This window comes from Trichosurus vulpecula, chromosome 6, assembly GCF_011100635.1.
Source record: "Trichosurus vulpecula isolate mTriVul1 chromosome 6, mTriVul1.pri, whole genome shotgun sequence".
Taxonomy (NCBI): domain Eukaryota; kingdom Metazoa; phylum Chordata; class Mammalia; order Diprotodontia; family Phalangeridae; genus Trichosurus; species Trichosurus vulpecula.
The window spans coordinates 266,257,690-266,272,538 of record NC_050578.1 but is presented as its reverse complement, the minus strand read 5'-3'; the positions used below and the strand labels follow the sequence as shown (position 1 = coordinate 266,272,538).

General features: G+C 44.4%; 1 protein-coding gene across 1 annotated transcript; it reads right to left on the bottom strand.

Moving 5' to 3' along the window:
- Positions 1–9,716: 9,716 nt before the first annotated feature.
- Positions 9,717–10,676, bottom strand: LOC118855121 (olfactory receptor 5A1-like). Its single transcript, XM_036765231.1, has one exon. It carries the CDS (start codon positions 10,674–10,676, stop codon positions 9,717–9,719), a length of 960 nt encoding a protein of 319 aa, XP_036621126.1.
- Between the last annotated feature and the right edge of the window lie 4,173 nt (positions 10,677–14,849).

The window sequence follows — 14,849 nt, the reverse complement described above, 5'->3', positions numbered from 1 at the left end:
TGAATCAATGATCCTTGGCAGCCTCTGGGTGAATGAGTTAGATTATAAGTAAAGGTTATATTCTGATCCCGTGATCAAGTGAAATCACATGAGATTAAAAAAGCTGCTTAGAAGCACCTTTCACGTCTTGGCTTCTGCACCGCTTTGAAAGCCTTGCCCTCTCTCAGATGTGGGATGGTGAAGCAATAATTGGAGAATGAGTTGAAATGCAAACACAGAGGATAGAGGGAAAAGAGATTCATCTCCTGGCTCCCTAAGCTTAACACATTCAGCCCAGACAGCAGGGGAGGTGTCTGTCTGCCTAAACTCTCCGCTCCTGGGCTCACAAAATTAGTGGGTCAGGAAGACCCAAGTTCAAATTCGGCCTCAGATGCTAGATGTGTGACCCTGGGCAAGTCATTTAACCACCATCTGCCTCAGGTTTTGAGGGGCACTTTGTCCCTGGCTTGGAGCAAATGCTTAGTAAATGCCTGTTTCCTTCCTTCCTTAAGGTAAATGGATTCCCTGAGAAGCTCTCCTAACAATGAGATCTCCAGCAGATTTAGAGCTGGAGGTGACCTTAGTTCAATAAGCTTTGGTAGTTACCTAATTCCTTTAGCATAAATATAGACCCTCTGGCTTTGAAAACCTTTCACAATTTGCTTTCAACTTGTCTTTCCAAACTTAGTATTTTCCTTCATGAGTTCTTCATTCCTTGCAACTCTTGTGACTCGAAGCCAAATGCTCTTTATATTAACCACATCACACATCTTGGTTACAAAATCTAACCTCTGATTGAATACTCTCAGTAACAGGGAACTCTTTACCTCATGTGGCAACTGGCTCTATTTTTCAACACTCCTAATTAGTAGACGATTCTTCCTGTCTGTTTCTTGTAACCACAGATTTCAGTTCTGCCCTCTGTAGCCACACAGGATAAATCTCAAAGGGAAGGGGAACATTAAGGGAAAATTTTGAAAGAATTGACACATTTGCTTAGGATTGTCCATAGCAGGGGAACTTTGCAGTCAACAACCTCTGTCTTTGTCTTTTAGCTCCTAAGCAGAAACGCAAGTTCCCCTTCACATGTGTGCCATTGCTCATTGGAGACCAGAAGAATGGTGAGCCCAAAATAGGGAGGAGAAACTAGCTGAATTCCCCCTCCCAGAGCCACAGATAGGTAAGCCCCCTAATAACTTCAGCAAGAGCAGAAAAGAATTGGGTCACAGATTGAGAGCTGGAAGGGACCTCAGAGATCATCTGGTCCTACACTTTCATTTTACAGATGGAGAAACTCAAGTCCAGAGAGGTGAAGAGACATGGTGAGATTGCACAGGGAGTAGGTGGCAAAGTCAAGATATCGAACAAGAGTAGGATTAGACTCTAGGCCTTTACTCTGTGATCTTCCCATTATGGCACAGCACCTCTGTATTCATTCATCCATCTAACCCCTGAGGCTGACTGATGAGCAACCATGTTTCCTGCCCTGTGCTAGGTACAGAAGCGATACCGAAAGAGTCCCTTCCCTTCTCTGGGATTCTTTCTTCATCTGTATAAGAGAAGGTTGGAGAAGATCAAAGGCTCTTAACTTGGGAGTTAGAGCCCCCCTCATTCCACACCCCCAGGGCTCTGTGAATAGATTTCAAAGGGTCCATAGACTTGGGTGAAAAAAAGACATTTTTCTCTCAATATAATTGGTTTCCTTTATAATTCTATGCACTTTATTTTATGTATTTAAAAGCATCATTCGAAGAGGTAGGTCCATAGGCCATGGTACACTGCCTAAGGGACACTCCAAGAAAAGTCTAGACCCCTAGACTATCTGGTCTCTAAGGAGTCTTCCCTTCCTAAATTCTCTGACTTTGTGAATAAGGTATAGTACACTCAAAAAGCTTATAGTCTAATAGGGGAGATACCACACATACAGTCTTTTATTATCATGACTATAAGCTCCTTGAGGACAAGGGCTGTTTAATTCTGTCCCACCCCTTCCCCAGGATGAACAGTTATGTGTTCCAGGTCTTACGGTGGGAAGTCCTCCCATGTATGAGGTGGCCTTGATGGAGGCTGAAGTCCCTTCCTCTTCAAATCCTGTGACTCTGTGTTAATTTTTGTCTTGGCAGCCCCAGAACTCTCATTCTCCGTTATATTATACTCCTTCGTGTATGGGGAAGTTTGGCATCTTGGGGAGAAGAATCTAAGCTCTTGTTTTTCATTTTTGTATCCCCAGCAAAAATGAAGTAGCCCCTATAGACCATTTCACCCCAGCTCTTCTAAGATCCAACGAAATCAGTCTTTGGGGTTGATTATTTTCTTGCCCCAGTCCTTCCCAGTATAGGGCCTGGTATATCGCAGACCTTTAATAAATGCCAAATTGGGTTGAATAAAGAAGTACGACTGGGGTTCAACATGTTGGAGGAACTTGAAAGATGGGGAAGTAATTTTTGATGAAGGTGTCTGAGAAGGCTGGCTACAAGAAGAGTCAGTGCAAGGCAAAAGACCTGTCAGTTTGAGCTCTCTGACTCTGGTTGGGGGGAGAAGGTGCTTAGCAGGAGAGCTCTGCCTGACATCCTGCTACAAAGCAGCCACCTCCATAGCCCAGTGATATGTCCCAATTCTTGCTTATGTGCATATGAACTATTTGCCTTGTAGATTCACCTTTTAACCTCTGGATCTCAGGTATTTTCCCCTTACTGTACTTAAAAGATGCAAATGAGCCACATAGATGCTAGAATTTTCCCACTTCCCTTTTCCCTCATTTCAATTCAACAAACTTAAAAAATAAGCAATTGCTGAGTACAAGGAACAATGTTAAAGGCTAAAGATACAAAGATAAGGTGAAAAGCTCTGCCCTTAAAGCCGACATTCTGATGGGAGAGACAACTTGTACATAAATAAACATAGGATACCAGGTAACCTTTGAGGGGAAGGCACTAATAGCTGGGGAGTCTGGGAAGGACCTGCTAAAGAAGGTGGAATTTGAGCTGAGTATGGAAGGAAGCCAAGGATTCTAAGAGGGGAATGTGAGGAGAGAGAGCATTCCAGACATAGAGATGGGAGCTGGAGTGCTGTCTGTGAGGGATACCAACTAGGCCAGTTTGCCTGGAATGCAGCATATACCCAGAGTTGGGAGGGGGGCAAAATGCATAATCAGCTTGGAAGACAAATTGAAGTCAGATTGTGAAGGGCCGGACATGGCACCAACCGCTGATTCTCTCTCTGGTCTCTCTTCCTGGGTTGAGGCTGGTTGGCTCACCTCAATCTGCAGTTACCCTGGTAGGTGGAAGCAGTTTCCTAGAAGGGTGGCCATATTGTTACACCTCACATTAGAGGTAACTCTAGGTGTAATCCTGGTGTTAGAGGAAACAAAAGTCTACTACTCATGATTAATTCCTGAGCAATGAATGACCTTTGTGCTTCCCATTTAAATAAATCAGCCAAGATGACACCATTAACCATTGATCATGAAGCTTTTACTAACAGAAGCCATAACATAACAAATTGCCTATGGTCACATTCTACCACCAATGTACACAATGTCCATAGGACAGAGTGGACCTTAACTTACAATCAATCAATCCATCAATATGTATTAAATGCAAATGTTCTATGCTCCAAGAACTATGTTCCAAGCTATTGTCTATGTTCCAAGAACTATGCTAAGTACACCAAACAGTAAGGAACATCACCAAGCAAACCTATGTGCTCCGGCAAGTCTCTAGATGGCAGGTCTGAGTGGACTCAGTCTCTTTAGGGAACAGTCTGTACCACATGTCACCTGCTGGATAGAACCACATTTTCTCTGGGCCTCCATGGTCTCCCATTGGAAGAATCTACTTCTCTGCCTTCCTCAGGTTACCAAAGCCACATTAAGCTTCTTTTCAGCAAACAGCCCTCAATAAATGTTTCTGGAATTGATGAGGATGACATGTGAGGAAGTTCCAAAAACTTGCCCTGCCTATCCTTGAGTCAGTTTGGGATTGTGCACAGGTCCTTTTGTTGGTTTTGCTTTGTGTTGTTATTTGGTGATTTCACTGGTGTGGTGAGGTCTTGGTGTGGAATATCAGGGACTTGTCCATCACATAAAGTCTTTGGGAGCTGCCTGGGGGACAGTGGGAGTATATGTGACTTACCCAGGGTCACAAGAAAGTATGGATCCATGTCAGCACCTGAACTCAGATCTTTCCGATTCTGAAGCCAACTTTCTTCCAGCTCCTCCACAGCACCTGTCGGTAAGCCCAGTTAATCCTGATCAGGCTCACTGGATCTTAAGTTTGCATAGTGGAAAAGAAATCCATGCCAATAGCTGGGCTGGATTCTGAATGCAGCATCAGCATTGGTGGGCCACCCCAGCTGCATGGAGTATCTTCTATTTCAGCTGGCAGGAAGGAGATACTCACCCAGGAAAGCCGCAGAGGATGGGGAACCAGTTCGTTGACTTGCCATTTCTTCAGGCCAACCAGCTCATTTGCAGCTGCTCTTTTCATAGTCGGGGCAGAATAGGGCATCTGTTTCCTTTGAGCAGTGACAGTTCATACCACATAGCACCAGGTCCAGAATGGGGGTGATGTGGGTCTCAGGCTGTTAATCTTAAGTAGTAATGGCTCCCATTTGCATCTCTTACCTCATTGAGTCTTCACAAGTGCCCTGTGAAGTAGCTAACGTGAGGCAGTGTTGCCTAGTGGCTGGGGCACCAGGTTTGGATCCTGCCCCGGACACTATGCTCAAGAGTGAGCCATTGCATTTATCAAGAGGCAGCATAGAATAGTGGGAGGGGTGATGGCTGGAGAGTCAGAGGACTTGGGTTGGAATCCCCATTCTTCCTCTATTATCTATATAATCCTGGGCAAATCACTTCACTTTGTGGTGCCTCAGTTTCCTTTTATGTAAAAGGAGGAGCTTGGACTTGATGACCTCTAAGGTCCCTTCCAGCCCTGAGCCTATCCCCCTCTCAGATGCTCAGTTTCTTCATCTGTAAAATGGGTATAATACAGGAGTGTCTGTGAGGAAGAGATTGTGGAAACCTTAAAGTATTGTGCAGGATCACCATAAAGACCTGGAAGGGACACGAGAGGTCACCCCCTCCCTCATTTTACCGAGGAGGCCCAGAGAGGTGCAATGACTTGTCCAGGGTCACACGGATGACAGAGGCAAGATTGAAATCTATGCCCCTTAAGCGCTTCCCACTGAACACACCACCAGCTCTGCAAATGCACATTAACATTACTGTTCCCATTTGGCAGAGGAGGAAAGACGATTTCAGAATCTAACCAACAGAGCTGGCCGTTGAAACAGGCCTTCTGAGTCCAAGTTCAGCCCTTTTCCCAAGGCCAGGATACCCACTAGTGCTATGTTACGGGCCGAGTTAGAGCTGAGCCCTGCTCTCCTCAGACCTCCAGGCCAAGGGGCCTGCTGAGATAGACTCAGGGCTTTGGGATGTGGGTGGAGCCAGGAGGAGGGGTCCCGCCTTTGTTGCCTCCCTAGAGATTCCAGGTCGGACCTGCCTGACCACGTGGAACTTCCGGCTCTCTGGCAGAGCATGTGGAACTTCCGGCTGCCTGACCACGTGGAGTTTCCAGTCTTTGCCTGGACTGCCTGCCCGCAGGGAGCTTTGGGTAGTGTGGGAAGAGAAGGGGAGGAGAGTAGGCGGAGTCAGGGCGGTCCTAGGACCCAGGTGTATTAGCTTTACCTGTCCTTCACCCACGTAACCAAAGAGTGTCCCTACCTCACTAAAGGTATAAATGTGCTGCTTGCTGAAATAATAAACGGAGTCATTCACCATCTTGTTCGGCTCCCGCCCCGTACATTGTCCGCGAGATCAGGCCCTTTGCTTAGGCAGAGGCCTGGGGCTTGGGGGGAACCCCGAGCGTAGTCACGAGGCTTCGGAAGCCCGTGACAGTGCTACTCCTTCACTTCACAGATGAGGAAGCTGTGGTCCGGAGATGGAGAAGTGGCTTCCTTAAGTCTGCTGTTCAGTCGCTTCAGTTGGGTCTGACTCTTGGTCATCCCATTTGGGGTTTTCTTTTGTCTTCCTCTCCCTCCCTCTTTTCCTCTCTCTGTCCCTCTATTTCTCTCTTTCTTCTTTCTCTATTTCTCTCCCACCGTTCCTCTCCCCAAACACACTACCTTTTCTTCTTCCCTCCATCTTGTTAGGACTACCCCCAACGCATAAGTAAAGTAGTGAGTTTGAGGACTGGAGGACTCCCAAACCTCTGCAGTGTTCTGAAATCTCTTTAACATGGTGACACAAAGCAACAGAACCAAATTCCTTGAAAGCTGGAAGGACTTGGGAGATCATATATCTATCTGGCCTACTCATTATAGTGAGGGTAAAACTTAGGGACAGACAGGGAAAGGGACCAGCACAAAGTTAGTGACAGAGCCAGGATAGAGTAACCCACTTCTAATTCGGTGCTCTTCCCATTTGTTGTGGGTCAGGACACTGGCAGAACTGGGGAGCGTTGAGTTAACTTGATACTTGGGCAGCACCAGCTGGCCTGTTGGAAGCCAAGACTCTGTAGAACAAACCTGGGGGGGTTTGAGTGAACTGTGTTCCCAGTACAAGGTCTGGGACACAGCTGGGCTCTTTGGGGAAAGGGATCTATAAAGATAATTTTAGGACTTTGATGGGGAGTTTCTGAGACTCCTGGGAAGTCCTCCTGACTGCTTTTATCTCCTTGCCAATAGCTTATCTGCTGTTGCCTTCCTGTAGGCTGCTGTCACATCCTTGGGGATTGCTTCTACCTGAGACTTGTTGGATATGTTCCTATTAAAGGATTTTTTCAAATTTATCTGCCCCCTTGGGCTCTGAGTGCTCTGTTGTGTCAGATGGGCATCCACGACTGAGATGCCATTCCACTGCCCAATCTGTTTCTTCCACAATCAGAGATCAGGGAATATACCTGTGGGAGACATGATCAATGACTGGAATTCATAATAAAGTATCAATGTTTGCTCTCAGGGACTTTCCTGAGAGCATGTTTTGAGAAGAAGTGTAAGGAGAGCAGGCAGCCCCCTGGGAAGCTTTGCTGGGGGAGAGGAAGGGGTGGCTTGGGGCAAACAAGACAAACTGTAAAGCCTTCTCAGTTTTGAGATGTTACAGAATGGTTGAGCTAGAAAGGACCTTGGAACATGGACTATCAGAATTGGAAAGCATATTAAAACATGGAACATAGAATGTCAGAGATGGAAGAGGCCTTAGAAGAAAGAACATGAAATATTAGAATTAGGAAGGATTTTAAAGATCTTCCAGTCCACCCTCCTCATTTTACATATTTGGAAACTGAGACCCAGAGAAGCAAAAAATAATGATGGTAATAATAATACATTTATTTAGGGAGCTACCATGAAGTAGTGTTCAGAAAGCTGAACTAGAAGCCTGGAAGAACTGGGTTCAAATCCCATCTTGGGCACTAGCTACATGACCCTGGGTAAGTCACTTAATTTCTCTGGGCCTCAGTTTCCTCATCTGTGAAATGAAGGGATTGGATTTGATGACCTCTAAGGTTTCTTCCAGATCCAAGTATATGGTCCTATGATGACACTGCCCAAGAATGTCCAGAAATCTTTGGTCAAGGTCACCCATGGCACCAGGATAGAAGGTAGCCCTCCCATGTTGCTCTTCCCACCAACTGGCCTCTCTTTATCTAACATGTTACCATGAGCTATTGTTAACATTGTTCTTCCTTTAAATCCCATTTCCCTGACCCCATCACTTCTTCCAATTATGTCAGTCATATCCATTTCCCAAGATAACTTACTTGTAGGTAAATTCTCTAACTGGAGAAGGAAAGGGCGAACCACTGCAGTATTGCTGCCAAGAAAACCCCCAAGTGGGGTCACGAAGAGTTGGATCTGACTGAAACAACTCAACAATTTCTCTAAGAGGAGTGTGTTAATCTTGATTTCTATCTGAACAAAGAGTAGAGTATATCAGACCTGGAAGAGAGCTTTGAGAATACACCTGAGGGTGCTGGAGCTAGAAGGAGCCTTAGAACGTAGGTTAGAGAACGTTAGACCTTATCTAATCCAACCTCCTCATTTTACAGAGGAAGGATCAGAAGGTCAAAAAGATAATATTTGTAAAGTGCTTAACATATACCTGGCACATAGCAGGCACTTAATAAATGTTTGCTTCCTTCCTTCCATGACACTAGCCAGGGACATGGAGGGGAAGGAGAGGATACTGATGTTGCTGTTTACACTGACCATATCTGGAGTCCAAAAGCTACACAAGATAACCCAGGAACTCAGCTTTCCATGGAAGAAACCCTGATATAGAGCCAGAGTGGATTCAACCCAGGATGCTACAGCTTCCATGCTGCACTGATACCTAAATTTTGATCAATGGTCTTCTTCAGTGGGAAGTGGTTACTGTCTCACCACTGGCACTTGTATGAACTCAAACCCTTTTTGTGGGGAGTAGGAGGAAGGCAGGTTATGGGGAGAATAATTTGGTTATCCACTCATTTTCTTGTGCAAGTTACTTTGCTATTCTGTCCTGATTAAATACTTTGCTATTTGATTTATGGCTCTGGAATGGAGATTTAGGCTATGATATGCGTAATTATGATCAACTCTTTCCCCCCCACCAAAAAAAACCCATACACCAGAACTCAAGGGAGAGAGAGTTCCAGATTTCAAAGGGAACCATGACATTTAGATGTGTTTAGCTAAATTTTATTAAAAGCAACCAGCCAACCTTGACACTCTCTACCCTCCCCTCCTCCAATGAATCCTTTTTAGTTCAATAATTCAAGGAACCCATGTTCTCCATGGTGTGGTCATGACTTCCAGTGGTGCATATCACAAACCTATTCACATTTTTCCTCTTGTTTGATTCTTGTCCACATCTTCTTTCCTCTATAGAAGAGCCACATGACACATCTGAAATTATGACCTGAGGACTTCAACCTTTCACCCCCAGCACTCCCATCTTGGGCCCTGCTCCTCTGATTGATGAGCCACTCCCATTGCCTACAATTTCAGAAAGGCCCCAGCCATGCTTTATTCTATTCCTCAGCCATCTTCTCAATTGCTGACCTGTTGCCAGGATCAGAAACCATACCCTGAGCATGTAAGGTTTTTGTTTCTGGAACTCCTTCCCTGAGGCCCCACTGATCTGATTGCTCATGAGTCATGCCACCTCTCTCCCCTCCGCACACATACATTCTCCAGTTACTCATGGGAAGGATGTATTAGTCTACTCTAACACGACTTCATTCATCAGCCCAGCAACTTTCCAAACCCAATACCTTTTCCCAATCACCAATGCCCTATATATGCTACCTCCCTCTATTGGGGTGTAAGTACTTCTAAGGCAGAGATTATATTCACTTCCAAAAAATATTGAAGTACTTAGCTCAGTTCTTGACACATGTCAAGTATTTAATAAATGCCTTTTAATTAATTCATTCAACATTCTATGGACCCAAAATTGGGCAGTCCATCTGTTATATTTCCCTTTCCCTTTATGATTAGCCCACCTCCCTTTCCAGTCATACATGACCTTGATTATGTCTTTTATGCCATTTATTATGTGCCTGTCATTAATGGTGATAAGGTAAAGCCCACTCAAATACCATTTTTCTTTCCACTGACTTCTGTATGAACCATGATGTTGATGTTACTACTAAGATTATGCTGTTCCATGACTCAAGGTTCCAAAGAATCTTTAGGAGAAAATTGATGTTGAAGAGATAGGCTCCTGTGGCATAGAGTAACCTGGGATTATTGATTTAAGGAAAAAAGGCACATAGGGACTTCTGCCTTCTCCTCTCCTTGAGCTTTTCCAGTGAATCTTTAATCTCTTTGTTTCTCAAACTATATATGATGGGGTTTAACATGGGAATCATAGCTCCATAGAACACGGACACCACTTTATCTTGGTTCTGTGAGTGCCTAGCACTAGGATGGAGGTATGCGAAGAGGCCAGAGCCATAGAAGAGAACCACGGCCACCAGATGGGAGGCACAAGTATTGAAAGCCTTTGCTCGTCCTCTGGCTGAATGAATCTTCATAACTGTTGCAATGATATACACATAGGAGACCAAGACAATAGTGGCTGATGTCCCCCCAACTATACACACAACCGTGAAGTTCACCACTTGACTGAGAAGAGTGCTGGAACAGGAGAGGGTCAACAGGGGAGGAATATCACAGAAGAAGTGGTTAATTACATCTGGCCCACAGAAGTAGAGCTGAAATACAGAGATGGTTTGGACCAAGCCAGTGAAGACTCCCCCAGTATGTGCTGCCATAGCCATCTTCACACAAACAGAGGGGGACATGACAGCTGCATAGAGCAGTGGGTTGGAAATGGCAATGTAGCGGTCATATGCCATGGCCGCCAGCAGGCAGCACTCTGTGCCCCCCATCCCAATGAAGACAAACAGCTGAGCAGCACAGCCCACAAAGGAGATGGTCTTTTGCTCCCTGAAGAAGTCATAGAGCATCTTGGGGGCAACAGAGGAAGTATAAGCGATATCAACAAAGGATAAATTACTGAGGAAGAAATACATGGGGGAATGAAGATGAGAATCAATCCTGATGAGGATGGTGAGGGACAGATTCCAGGCTAGAGTCATGAGGTAGATTCCCAGGAACAACACAAAAAGGAAGACCTGAAGCTCTGGATGCTCAGTGAATCCCAGAAGGATAAATCTGGTGACTGTTGTGATATTTCTACCCGTAGCCATTAATCAGCTTTTTAGAGCCTACCAAGAATTTTCTGACAATGGTGATCCAAATGAAGGAATCCTTATAGGATAGCGCAGAATTATAGGATCTTAGAATTGGAAGGTACTTTGGAGGTCATCTATTCAAATCTCCCACCCCATCCAGTAGGTACTTCATGGTGTTTCATGAGCCAATTTTCAGGCACTAGCATTAATCTGATTCTTGGATTACTTGCATTTATGCTAAAGTAAATAAAGCCTAAATTTCACCCAGTGCCACTTTGTTGGACAACCAGCACCAGCCTAATCATTTCCATTATCATTGCCAACATCATCAGTAAAAGTAAAGGCAGCTCTCTATTGTACTTGTTCCAAATAACCTCTTGGCAACTTATGTAAGTCTTAGTTTTGAAAGTTAGTCTGTGAAAGTGGTTATGACAGATCATAGAGTCACAGAAATTCAAAATGAGAAGAGACCTCAGCAGTCACTTAGTCCAACTCATCCCCCTAAAGGATTCCTACTATAACATACCTGACAAGTGGGACATCAAATTATGGAGAAACTGTTACCTCCTGAGGTCGCTCATTCTTCTATTACTCAGCTCTACTTGTTGGGAAGCTTTTCCAGCCTACATCTGCTTCTCTGTACCTTCCATTGTTCCTGGTTCTGCCCAGGAGAACAAGTCTGGCTCCTCTTCCAACCGACAGATAATCCTTTCCTCCTTAAGGAAAGTCATTTGGCAAGAACTGAAATGGCCAGGAGCAATTTACTGTTTCTGGTCATCATGGACAGTCTTCATCAGGCTTCAGATATCTAAGATGCCTTGTTCTCCAAGCAGTGGAATCAACATGCAACTATAAGGAGCTAGAAATGGACATCCTTTCAAATTAAAGAGAGTAGCAGTGAGTTTAGAATAAAATTGGGGCTTTCACTCAACAATCCTGAAAACAAAATATCAAAGGGGAAATGACAAGTACTGTGTCATCCCCAGCAAGAGGGATGGAGAGATAGTGAGCCAGTAACCACTCTCTGTTCTCCAATGCGCTGCTAGAACTCTGTCACCATCCTACCAGAATCCTGGAATGTTAGAATATAGAACACAGAAAAGCAAATCTGGGTAGGAACTTGGAACACAGAAGACCGAACATCAGAGTTGTAAAAGGACTCAGACCCTAAAATATTAAAAATGAAAGGTCATGTTCTTGGTCAAGTGAAGGTTTTATTGTACGGCCTCTGGGATCCCTTTCAACTCTTAGATTCTGTGATTCTGATCTCAGGACATAAAATATCAGAGCTGGAAGTGAGCTTTGAACAAAGATAGAAGATGTCCCACTTGGGAGAGACCTTTGAAAATGGATCTGAGGATGTTAGAATTGGAAGGGAGCTTAGAACATAGAACCAAGAATGTTAGGGCTCATTTAGTCCAAGCTCCTTATTTTACAGAGAAAGAACCAGAGGGCCAAAGAGGGGAAGTTACTTTGTCCAGGGTCACAGAGCTAGTATATGGAGGATGTGGGATGGAACAGTAATAATAGTAGCTAACTTTATATGGTGCTTTAGATTTGGAAAGCATTTTTTACAGATATTATCTCATTTGATGCTCACAACAAACTTTGGTGCTATTATCATCCCCATTTTACAGATGAAGAAACTGAGTCTGACAGAGGTAAAGTTAATTGCCCACACTCACATAGCTAAAAAGTGTATGAAGCTTCAAACTTGGGTTTTCCTCGTTCCAATACCAGTGCTTTACTTACTATACCACAGATGAATAAAGAATATTTCAGGTGGGAGAAAAACCTTTCTTAGGATTGGGTGCTGGAGCTGTGCCCAGATAATATCTCCCTCACTTGATGCTAGACACTCCACCATAAGCAACTTCTTCCTTTGGGGGAATCATTTCTCATCTGCACTCAAGCCTCTTTTCAAAAAGGTTATTGCTTTTGGGAGAGTATAAGGGGTTAAGTTGCTAAAGTTTTATGTATTTATGGGTGAGGGAATTCATTTTGGATCCCTCTCCCCTCATCCTGGGAGTCCTGGGCTCTGAACTGGAGAAACTGCATTGGGAGAAGGGGGAGATAAGGGAGGCATGGGGGACCCTGAGGAAAAATGTCACCTCTATGAAAAGCACATTCACATAGAGTTCTGTACTAACATGGAATCTCGTTGGAATCTAGCATCGAATTTATTTTTTTCATGGGATTTTGGCACATGTCTGGCCCAATTCCTCTCACTTTAATGAGGAGAAAACTGGGTCCTAGAAAGGAGAAGTAACATGTTCACCCTAGTTACCAAGTAATCTAGTTGGGGTTCAAACCCATGTCTTCTACTCGAAATCCAGTGCCCCGATGATTATACTCAGCGGCCTCTCTAGAGCCACCTCCTACTGGAAGCTCATTCTAATCTCTCCAAGTTGCTCATGGCCTCCCCAAAGAAGTTACTTTGTGTCAATTTTGCATATTATTTTTGTATTCTTTGTTTCTGAGTACATCTGGTTTCTTCCCAATGACCATAAAGACGAATTCAGTTAAATTGAATACGTTGATTTAACTGTCTTACCAATTTTCCAAATTGGCCAGTGAAATAACTTCTAAGTCCACCCAGCTAGGGAATGAAATAGCCACAGCATTCCCACACCCACACCCTCAACATTCTTTTCTGTTCCTGAGTTTCAAGTGCACATCGTAAGCCTGGTCTTGGTTCCCAGACCCCTTTAAACATAACCTGGATATTCAAGCAGTCCTTGGGAGAGAAGCTTCTAAAACAGGCAATCAAGGGTCATTGGGGAGACTCACCCACATTCTCTTCCCCAGTTTCATTCTGATTGTGGGAACCCAGTTATTTGAGAAATCTGGGTTTTCTCAGTTCCTTATTTGTTTCAGAAACCAAAGCCCTGCTCCTAACTGGGAAATGTTGGCTCAAGAACCAGAAAGGTTCCAAGTCTGTCACTTACACTGTCTACTGGACGAGAGCTGAGGAAAAGCCTTCTCATTGATTAGCAAAGGCTGGTGTTTGTGGGCTGTGCAGTTGAGGGTTTATAGGGAATTCAGTGGCCAGTCACCTCCTCTGAGATCTAGCTTTGATCTCCAAAGGTTGGGCCTCTAATTAAAGTATGGGCAGGTTTGGGGGTGGGGCTCAGCAGTGTAGGGATCCTCAGAATCTCTGGGGGGACAGCTGATTCCCATACATCCTGGTTTCTTCGTTGGTTCTTGTACTTCCTGGCTAGTTTCTACTTTTAAAAAAATCCCTCTAGGCAGGGGGACTTTATACTTAGAAAAGCTCTTGGTGATGCATTTATGCCTACTGAAAAGAGGAAACAAAAGAACTCTGGGTCAAAGGCCATGCCTGGGCTGTGAATTCAAGACATTTTTTTGAAGCTCTGAAGGCAGCCAGGTATGGAGGGACAGTCTACAAGGCAGAAAGTCCCAGATTCAAGTCCTAACTCTGGAAAATCAATCAGTAGCATTTATTACACAATTATCATGTGTCAGGCATGGTGTTAAGCACAGGAGCATTGCTGCTCAGTCAGCCAGGATGTCAGAGACAGAACTTAAACCCAGGGCTTGTAAATTCCCAGGCTGCACCTGGGATTCCATCCACACTGGGAGCTCCTGTTAAGGACACCAGCAAAGATCAGCAAGTCTTCTGCAACTTGGTGGTATTGAAGCAGAGGTTCTTTGTCTGGAGTCTGTGAACTTAAAAAATCTGTAATAATAACTATTCCAATATACTTGGTTTCCATTGTAACCTGATACATTTTATTTTATGCATTTTATAACATTATTCTGAGAAAAGGTCCATTGGCTTCACCAGACATCCAAAGGGGTCCATGATGAAGACCTGTATTAGAAAGTTGCCTGAGGTCCTTATAGCTCAAGTGCAAGGGACAAGAAGCCAGGCATCAGAGGTGAAACCTGAACCCAGGTCTTCCTAACACCAAGGACAGCTCTCTGCCTCTAAGCCATGCTCATTCTCAACTCTTAAAGATCACAAATAATAAATTTTCTTGAATCAAGTAGAATTGGCGGGAAGTAGGGGCAGCTAGGTGGCATAATGGTTAGAATGTCAGGCCTGAAGTCAGAAAGCCTCATCTTCTGAGTTCAAATCTGGCCTCAGACACTTATAGCTGCATGATTCTGGGCAAATCACTTAACCCTGTTTGCCTCAGTGTCCTTGTCTGTAAAGTAAAAATG